The following is a 10,000-nucleotide window of genomic DNA, read 5'->3' on the forward strand; positions in this document are numbered from 1 at the left end:
CATACAAGTATACAGTGCAATGCAAAAGTGACAGTGCCACAGAGTAGTGCAACAATAAGTTTTAAAATAGAATAAAATAAAATGAAATAGAAGTAATAAAGAATATAAACAGTGTGGATATACTGAACAGTAGATGGAAGGAACAGCTAATACAGTGAAACACCTCTCTAGTGACAACACACTGTAGATGCTCTAAAGATGACCGTGGCAGAGAGGTTAACCACCCCCTTGACTTGCCAGGGGAGGCTGGTGGAGGCAGAAATCGGAGGACGGGCTCATTGCAATGCATGGAATGGTGTCAAACACGCGTGCATGCATTACAATGAGGCCGTCCTCTGATGTCTACCTCCACCAGCCTCCACGTAACAACAATGTGAAGAGTAAGCTAGTCCAGTGAAAATGCTGTCCAGTCCATCACAGAGACATGAAGTACAGCAGCGTCGGACAGACGGCGTTACACTCATTACACAGAATTAGCCAAGGAGTGACTGTAACACTTGCTGTCATACTGTAGTAGGTCTTACCCTGGGGTTTTCCATTCCATTCCCCTCCCTCCCTCCCTCCCTCCCTCCCTCCCTCCCTCCCTCCCTCTCTCCTCTCTTCTCTCCACACAAGCGGAAGAAGGTCAAGGCTGTGGTGGCTGAGGCCCTGTCTAACCTGGTCATCTACACCAAGTCTGTGAAGTTCATCAGCTTCAGTCACTCCAGGGAGAAGCAGCACTTCTATGAGAACACGTCTCTCGGGGAGAAGAAGGCTCGCAAGCTGGTCAAGAGCTCAGGTCAGTCACTGTTGGCCCTCTACAGTTAGCCTATCACAATGAAAAGCTGCTATAGACTCTTAGAACCAAGAAAATTAGTACCAAAAAAGGGTTCTTCATTTGTCCCTATAGGGTTCCATGTAGAACCCTTTTGTGTTCCATGTTTCCACAGAGGGTCTAAATGAAACCCAAACGGGTTCTACTTGGAACCCAAAAGGGTTATCAGAGGGTTCCTCTACAGGGACAAGTGAAGAACCCTTTTTTGGTACTAACTTTCTTGGTACTAAGAGTCTATAGCAGCTTTTCACTGTGATAGGCTAACTGTAGAGGGCAGTAGGGTAGTCGAGTGTAGGCTCCAATTTGTTGCTGATACGTTCCAGATATCTCTGGAAAAGCATAGGTATAAAACATTCAGTTAATAAGCTGATAGGAGGATCTTCATGACATGATTTTGATGGATTTTCCTAAATATGAATTGTGTTTACAGTAGCTTTGGTCCTTTCCCTGGCCACAAAACGGCTAAATAGAGAAAACATATTTAAGATGACAAACTGCACATGGGGGACCATGGTTTGAGACTTTAGGGCGATGTTTCAAAACTTTGAACGCAGCGGTAAAAACCCAGAAATGTGTTTCAGGATACTTGTGTCTCATACTGTCAGAGGAAATGGAAAGAGCCCACTGAGAATCAAATCAAAGCACAATCAGTTAACCTGTCATCATGCTGCCGTGTGGAACAGGGGAGGCCGGTGGAGGTAGAAATCGGAGGACAGGCTCATTGTAATGCATGGAATAGAATGAGGAACGGTATCAAATGTTGATACCATTCCTCATTCCATTCCATGCCTCACAATGAGCCCGTCCTCCGATTTCTACCTCCATCAGCCTCCACGGTTGTGACCCGAAGGTGTGTTTGATACCGTTCCTCATTCCGTTCCATGCGTTACAGTGAGCCAGCCCTCTGATTTCTACCTCCACCAGCCTCCCCTGTTCCACCAGCCTTCAGCGCCCTGGAGTGTGGAGTTACATTAGAGATTAGAGAAATATGCAGGGAGATCACTTCCACCCCTTGGAATATGGGATTTTTCTTCTTGACTCATTGCTATTAATGGGATTGAAGCAAATGTGTCAGCTTATCTTTACCTAGAGGTCATGAGGCAACCGGAATATAATTTAATGCAGTTTTAGTAAGGTTATGACACACTTTTCTGTCTGTTGAAAGAGTGTCACACATTTTCCTCTGACTGTCCTCTACCAAGCTCAGAGTTTGCTCAGAGTTTGTGTTGTGCGTGCGTGCGTGCGTGCGTGCGTGTGTCCCTCACCATTCAGGCCGAGAGTTTGTTCAACACAACATGAGGTTCATCAGCAGGATCTACCCGGCGGGCTCCAGGACCCTCTCCTCAAACTTCAACCCCCAGGAGTTCTGGAACGTGGGCTCACAGCTAGGTAGAGAAACCACAGCCATATACACATAGTTTGGCCCATAGAAATACAATGCTATTTCTATGGTGGTTTTGGCCATTGAGGTTTTAGCCAGAAGCATTGTAATGCAATAAGGTGCCAAGATGGCTTCTGGTGTAAACAGTCAAAACTCTTTTATGATAACTGTGATATAAACCACACATACAGTATGCACACCAGAGTAGAGAAAACATGGCGCCTGTTCAAATTCTCAAACTCGAACAGAGTTTGCAGGATTGAAGTTTATCAATGGCTTGGATGCACACATACAGTATTTTGTGCACAGTGAATAATCATCCTTTGATGCCAACCATGTGTCTTTGATAAGACTGAGATACTGACAACATCATTATAATTGCTTGAAGACAGAAAGAAAGTGAATCTCCTTGGTCATCATCTTTGACACAAAGCAACATTTTGTAAACAACAAATATTCATAACACTTGCTGTGACAGAAAGGGAATCCAGAAATGTAGGGAAATACAGTAAATGTTCAGTGGTATTTTGAAGTCTGTGGGGTGGGCACGCCGGGGAGGCTGGTGGAGGTAGAAATCGGAGGACCGGGTTCATTGTAATGCATGGAACGGAATACAGAATGGTATCAAACAGCCATTCCTCATACCAATCCATGCATTACAATGAGCCGGTCCTCCGATTTCTATCTCCACCAGCCTCCCCTGCATGCCCACCCCACCAGCCTCCTTTGGTGCAGATACGCCTCTGGTAGAGAGCATCAGATAATCACCCATCTAGCCATGACACACAGTCAAATCACACGGGGCCCCAATTTGCATGTGCAAACATTTGTAAAATTGGGGCAAAGTCGGCCATCTAACCCTTAATACTTCTAACAGACGCGTGAGAGAGAAATAATCCAATGGGATTGCCAGCGTTTCCATGATATGCAATGCATTTTCAGACTGTTTACAAAGACTCTAGGGTTAGGGTTATTATTGAATAATTAATAATTACATTATTGGTTTTCTCAACACCATTATTAAAATCAAAAATTCAAGCTACAATATGGTCATGCCACAGAGTATTCTTAGAGCTGTAAAGTATCTTCTGCTCCGCTCAGCACTATTTGCTGAATCAAACTGCTCTCTGTTTTCCTGGGAGGAAGTCAGTCCCTTATCTCAGCCCTACCAGATTGATTTGCACACCTCTGAATGGATTTCTCAAATCTAAAGCCTGGACTGGGTAGGAGCTTTTACTTTTCATGTCAGAAAAGGCTTCTTTTACAGTGTGTGTGTGTGTGTGTGCGTGTGCGTGTGCGTATGCGTGTGTGTGTGTGTGTGCATGTGTGTGTGTGTGTGTGTGTTTGCGTGTGTGTGTGTGCGTGTGTGTGCGTATGCGTGTGTGTGTGTGCGTGTGTGTGTGTGTGTGTGTGTGTGTATGCGTGTGTGTGTGTGTGCGTGTGTGTGTGTATGCGTGTGTGTGTGTGTGTATGCGTGCGTGTGTGCGTGTGCATGTGTGCAGGCACCAAACCCTTTTCCGTTACAAGGATATCTAAAAGCGCCCCTTCAATAACCACGCCATGCCTTCAAACTCCTCAAAGTCACAATCCACTCAGAAAGTCCCTGAAGCACCAACACGACAATAATCCGCTCACCGCACTTAAGGGAGCCAGTCCAGTCCACCTTACATTCTCCAGCTCTCTGTCGTTCTCTGTTACCCCTGGTTAGGAAATCACAACAACCCAGCAGCTCTGATCTGTCTGGCCGCGTCTGGGTCTGTGTGTCAGCCAGCCGGGGTCCCTGTCTCGTCTGTTGGCTCCTCTCCATCTCCGACCCAAAGCAAATCGAGTCAAATCAAATCAAAGTTTGTTCTTCATATGCACAGAATCCGGTTGTAAATGGTGCAATGAAATGATTTGGTGTGCGCTACCCCTGAACAGGGCAGTGGAATAAAAGAACAGACAGAGGCAGCAGAGGCAGTTGTGATCCAGGGGAGGCTGGTGGAGGTAGGAATCGGAGGACGGGCTCATTGTGAGGCATGGAACGGAATCAGGAATGGTATCACATTTTGAGACCATTCCTCATTCCGTGCCATGCCTCACAATGAGCCCGTCCTCCGATTTCTACCTCCACCAGCCTCCACGGTTGTGATACTAACACTGATTTCTCTGCTGAGCCCAGAGCAGAGCAGACTGTCTCTCCATGCCTCAGAAGCAGCATTGGTTATATTACAGACCAGAGCTCCCAGCTCTGGCAGGATGCCCTGGCAAAGAAACAGATCAATGAAACAGTTTTAGGAGTTATGAGCAATCATCTCCATGGGGAAAGAGACCCCTGTGTTGGCTCCCTAAGCTAATGCTGAGTCTTTAGCTTAGCTGGTTTGGCAATGTCTTTCACATAGGAGACCCAGGTTCAAATCCCATCTTCGTCACATACAGTATAAGTGAATCCCTCACCCATCCTTGTCCTAAAGAGCATAACGAGAAAAAGACTGTGAAAAAACTGTGAAAACGCATGAAAACACATGTTTCGTGACACGTAACTGAACATCTCTTGCAGTGGCTCTGAACTTCCAGTCTCTGGGCCTGCCGATGGACATGAACAACGGCCGTTTCCAGGACAACGGTGGCTGCGGTTACGTCCTCAAACCCCCCTTCCTCAGGTCCAACCAGAGGAGCTTTGATCCCGGCTCTCCCCAGCACAGCCTCAGGCCGGCTCACTTCCTACTCAAGGTACTGGGACACTGTCACACACTGATCTGTGTGTGTGTGTGTGTGTGTGTGTGGGTGTGTGTGTGTGTGTGTGTTGAATAGGGTAGGTGTATGTGTGTGTGTGTGTGTGTGTGTGTGTGTGTGTGTGTGTGTGTTGTGTGTGTGGGTGTGTGGGTGTGTTGTGTGTGTGGGTGTGTGTGCGAGAGAGAGAGAGAGAGAGAGAGAGAGAGAGAGAGAGATTGTGGGGGGGCAGAGTGAGAGAGAGAGAGAAAGAGAGAGAGAGAGAGATGGTGGGGGGGGCAGAGAGAGAGAGAGAGAGAGAGAGATGGTGGGGGGGGACAGAGAGAGAGAGAGAGAGATGGTGTGGGGGGGGGGGGGGGGGCATCTCTGAAGCATTAGTGGACGATAATAATAGACTATTTCTGAGAGCACACAGAAATAACGGCCAATCTTGTGTTCTGTTCTCTTGATCTACATTTTCAGACTTAAGGGAAACATTTTCACACAGTAACTCTAATCACCCCAATTAAATAACTAACTCTTTGAGGCTTTACACACTACAGGGCCAACCTGTAATATACTGTTCTGTGTGCGCGCGCGCGCGTGTGTGTGTGTGTATGCGTGCATGTGTGCGCGCGCGAGCGTGTGTGTGTGTGTGTGTGTGTGTGTGTGTGTATGCGTGTGTGTGTGTGTGTGTGGCAGGCACACAGGATGTTTTGATGCGTCCAGTGCATTAGTGTGTAGTTAGAGGGAAGGTACATGCCGACTTGCTTGCAACCCTCCCGCTTCCACCTCGCTGCCTAGCGCTGGCTAGCCCATGCGGTGAACCGGGAAGCAGCTTTGTGTGTAAGTCTTCCTTCGCCAGTACACAGACTCTCCTTCACCAACACTCCTGTCAGGCCTCCTGGTGGCCACGCGCGGTAACTGCTTATCCTCGTGGCCCCAGGGTCCCCAGAGGTGCGATGCGCAGGCCTGGCATCGACCAACCACTGTCCCGCTGCACTGTGGGCTCAGTCCAGGAAGACAAAGGCCAGGGGAGCTCCTCCTGTGAGAGGCTGGAGCTGCGGCAGCCTCCTGCAGCCTCCTGCAGCCTCCTGCAGCCTCCTGCAGCTGTGAGGAGGTGCTGGTCGTCCTGGATTTCCTCCTTGCCACCGGAGTACGTCTCCCAACGGCGAAGACACGGTGGTGGATCATGCGCATCACCTTCGTCACTCGAACTAGTTTCAGCGTGCTGGTATCTACCGCTGGCCCAGAGGAGCTCCATCCAGATTCCTGCACCATGCCAGTCCAGTGTGTGTGTGTGTGTGTGTGTGTGTGTGTGTGTGTGTGCGTGTGCGCCTGCTTGAGTACATGTGTGCGTGAGTGTTTTTACAGTGTCTTCGGAAAGTATTCAGTATTCCATTTTTCCACATTTTGTTGTGTTATAGATTCAATTTAAAATGGATTAAATTAAAAAAAAATGACATCAATCCACACACAATAACCCAGAATGACAAAGCGAAAACACGTTTTTTGAAATTTCTGTAAATTTATTCAAAGTTAATGAACTATAAAAATCTCATGTACGTAAGTATTCAGACCCTTTGCTATGACAGTCTTAAAATTAGCTAAAATGCAAAAATGTCAACAACAAATCACTCAATAAGTTGAATTGAGTCCATCCTAATGCAAGGATAATAGTTCATGTAATTTTGGAATGAATAACTTTGTGAAGTGAAGGGGTCTGAATACTTTCCGAAGGTACTGTACGTGTGTGTGTGTGGATGACATATGGACATGATCCATCAGAGGACGATATAGCCTCACCTGACCTGGATCATCAATCACACAGACTGCACACTTAACGGTTCCCACCTGGCTGTGAGTCGGTCCTATCTGTGTGTTCTCATCACAGATGCTGTGGCTTTAACTACTACGTTTATCTGTGTCAGTGTTATCAGCCCCAGTCGTTTCACACAGAGCCCCTGGGAGAGAAGGGCTCTGCATGTACCAGGATGTGTTTCAGCTTCCATGTGCTATATTTCTAGATCTAGACTGTCTCTCGACAAAAGACCCCCAGAACGAAGGACACGATTCCTCCTCATAATGGGACTGAACCAACTCAATCAGAAAACTGATTGTGAACTGTTGTTATTATGTAAACTCAGGGTTGTTTGACTCTTGAGGTTCCCCGGGTCTCCGCCGAAGTTGCATAAATCCACTTTTATTTTTGGTGCACCTCATTGCCGGAACAATCTACAGGGTAGATTCTGGTGCCATTCGGGCAACTCACATCTTTGATTGAGGACCTCTTTATTCAGAAATGTAATCGGGTTTTTTTCTGAATGTGTTTCTGTAATGTTGTGATTTTCTATTATGTATGATTGTAAGTTATGTGTATGCAAGGCTCCCTCCTAAAAGAGACTTTGGTCTCGATGTGACTCCCTGCCAAAATAAAGGTGAAATAAAAAAAATAATTTAAAAAAATCTGTTTGCACTTTTGGCACATTCAAACTAAAATATTCTAGAATCTTCCTGAGAATCTTCCTGTCCCTGCACATGAAATATACATCTGTTCTCTCGTCTGAGGCACAAGAAAAAAGCCTACCTTTATTTATTCACGTTATATTTTGAGTTTTTGGGCTGTTTCCTCACTTCAGGGAAAGGCCTCCAAGCTCTGCAAAGCACTCAAAGTCAATGGGACTTATTATTATAAATAGAATATTTTCACTTATAAATAGGTATTCTGTCAGTGAATTATTCAGTTACCTTGGAAATATTATATTGCTTTCTTTCATCACCCTTTGGACCTATTTTGCATACGATTGACAATCTACTATATATGCCATTTAGCTGACGCTTTCATCCAAAGCAACTTACAGTACAGTGAGTGCATCCATTTTTAGTATACATGGTCCCAGCGGGAATTAAACCCCTAACCTTAGCATGCTAGCGCCATGTGTGTGTGTGTGTTTCCGTGTGTGTGTGTTGTACTGTAAAATAGAATCTACAGACGTCACCAAACCCTCAGGGTCTGTACTGCGACACAGACACAGAATGATACAGAGGTCTCTGAAAGCCTGTTAACACTATGCCCATGTCCTTACTCTCCCATAGTCAGGCATAGCTCCATAACATGAGCCCATGTAGCATGGCCAACTACATCCCACACAGAGTGAACACAACAGGGGAGGCTGGTGGAGGTAGAAATTGGAGGACGGGCCCATTGTAATGCATGGGACGGAATGAGGAATGTCGACCTCCACCAGCCTCCCCTGGAGCACATAGAGAGGCCAAGTGCCAGAGATGCACAGGTGCAATCCAGTAACTAACGCACAACAACAGGCAAGCAGGCAGGCAGTCAGGCAGACAGACCGACAGACAGACAGGCAGACAGGCAGGCAGACAGGCAGGTAAACCGGCAGGCAGTCAGGCGGGCAGACAAGCAGGCAGGCAGGCAGGTAGTCAGGGCTGTCCAGATAACCACATGCAGGTTTGTCTTTGATCAGGGTCTGGGATGGGGAGGATCAGTGTGAGTGGACTGCAGATAAGCCTGCCAGAATCCAGACTAGTGTAATTACACACTCCTCTCCCCCCTCCCCCCTCCCTCCTTCCCTCCTTCCCTCCTTCCCTCCTTCCCTCTCTCTCCTCCATGCCCAGGCCCAGTACACTGATGGATATCTCAATACGGGATCTCTGGCTGAGGAAAGAACAGCCCCCCTGCATACATTAACATCATTAATACAGATCCTGTGATTGTCTCCCCTCCTCTCCTCTTCTCCATCCCTCTCTCTCCCTCTTTCTTTCTCCCTTTCTCCCTTTCTCTCTCCCTCTCTCCGCCATGCCCAAAGATTGATGAACGAACGAACAGCCTCTCTGTATACATTAACACCCATGATTAATACAGCTCTTGTGTTTATCTATGTGCTTGTCTCTGTCTCTGTCTGTGTGTGTGTGTGTGTGTGTGTGTGTGTGTGTGTGTGTGTGTGTGTGTGTGTGTGTGTGTGTGTGTGTGTGTGTGTGTGTGTGTGAAGGTGATAAGTGGCTCCCACCTGCCTGTACCGCGGGGTGCCAAGGGCCTGGACCCCTTTGTGCGAGTAGAGGTCCATGGGGTCCTCTCTGACTTGTGCAGGAGACAGACAGACACGGTCAGACACAACGGTGAGTCATGCCAGACAAACACTGTCCCAACACAGAAACACTCTATACCAGCGATACTCAATCCCGGTCCTGGAGAGCCTCACTGGCTCCAGGTTTTTGTTCCAGCCTAGTACTATTGATACCTGATTGAACTAATCAACTGGGCCCAGTATTTCACAACTTTTAATCTAGATAGGAGTGATCTGGATAATTTTTTTGCGATCCAGGATCAGATCTCTCTGGCAGATTTTGAGGAGTATAGGGGAATAGGGGAGCTGTTGCAAACACGTGTAGTACTGCGTCTCTCCAGGACCAGGTTTGAAGATTAATGCTCACACAGACCCTATTAAACTGTTGTACATGAGAGAACATGCAGGAACCAGTGGAGGCTGGTGGAGGTAGACATCGGAGGACGGGCTCGTTGTAATGCATGGAACGGAATCAGGAATGGTATCAAACATGGTTTTTGATACCATTCCATTCCTCATTCCGTTCCATTCCATTCCTCATTCCGTTCCATACCATTCCTCATTCCGTTCCATACCATTCCTCATTCCGTTCCATGCATTACAACAAGCCTGTACTCCAATGTCTTCGTCCACCAGCGTCCACTGATGCAATAAAGTCTTTGATTGGGATACACAGCCAACTTGTACTAAGTCAGCGCAACGTACTATAACTGTGAGCTCCCATGAGCTATGCTGGGTCTAAGACAGAGTATTAATCACACAAGAACCCATCGTCAGCCAATTCTGTGAGGAGAGACCTATCTCTTGCCCTGGGAGTCCACTTTTATGGTTGATAAAGTTTTATACTTCAGTGTTTTAATCCAATTCCCGACCGACAGCTGTTGGGCTTCTGAGGTGAGAAGTGCTGATGAGCCTCATCAAAAGGCAGACTGGCCCTGAGTGAGTGGTTGGTACTGTACCTGTCCTCTCGCTCTGCCGTCCTCCCCCTCTCCCTCTCTGCCGTCCTCCCCCTCTCTCGCTCTGCCG

The 10,000-nt window shown here is 47.2% G+C and overlaps 1 protein-coding gene across 1 annotated transcript in view; it reads left to right on the forward strand.

Moving 5' to 3' along the window:
* LOC310801607 (1-phosphatidylinositol 4,5-bisphosphate phosphodiesterase zeta-1-like) overlaps nucleotides 1–10,000 on the forward strand; it is a gene marked incomplete at both ends in the record, with an annotated part of 20,785 nt that overhangs the window by 7,862 nt on the left and 2,923 nt on the right. The window contains 4 exons of the mRNA XM_083665673.1: nucleotides 616–778; nucleotides 2,087–2,203; nucleotides 4,735–4,907; nucleotides 8,900–9,026. Of these exons, the coding sequence (XP_083521799.1) occupies nucleotides 616–778; nucleotides 2,087–2,203; nucleotides 4,735–4,907; nucleotides 8,900–9,026 (580 nt within the window). The remainder of the gene's footprint in view (nucleotides 1–615; nucleotides 779–2,086; nucleotides 2,204–4,734; nucleotides 4,908–8,899; nucleotides 9,027–10,000) is intronic.

Source organism: Argentina silus, assembly GCF_951799395.1.
Source record: "Argentina silus genome assembly, chromosome: 3".
Taxonomy (NCBI): Eukaryota; Metazoa; Chordata; class Actinopteri; order Argentiniformes; family Argentinidae; genus Argentina; species Argentina silus.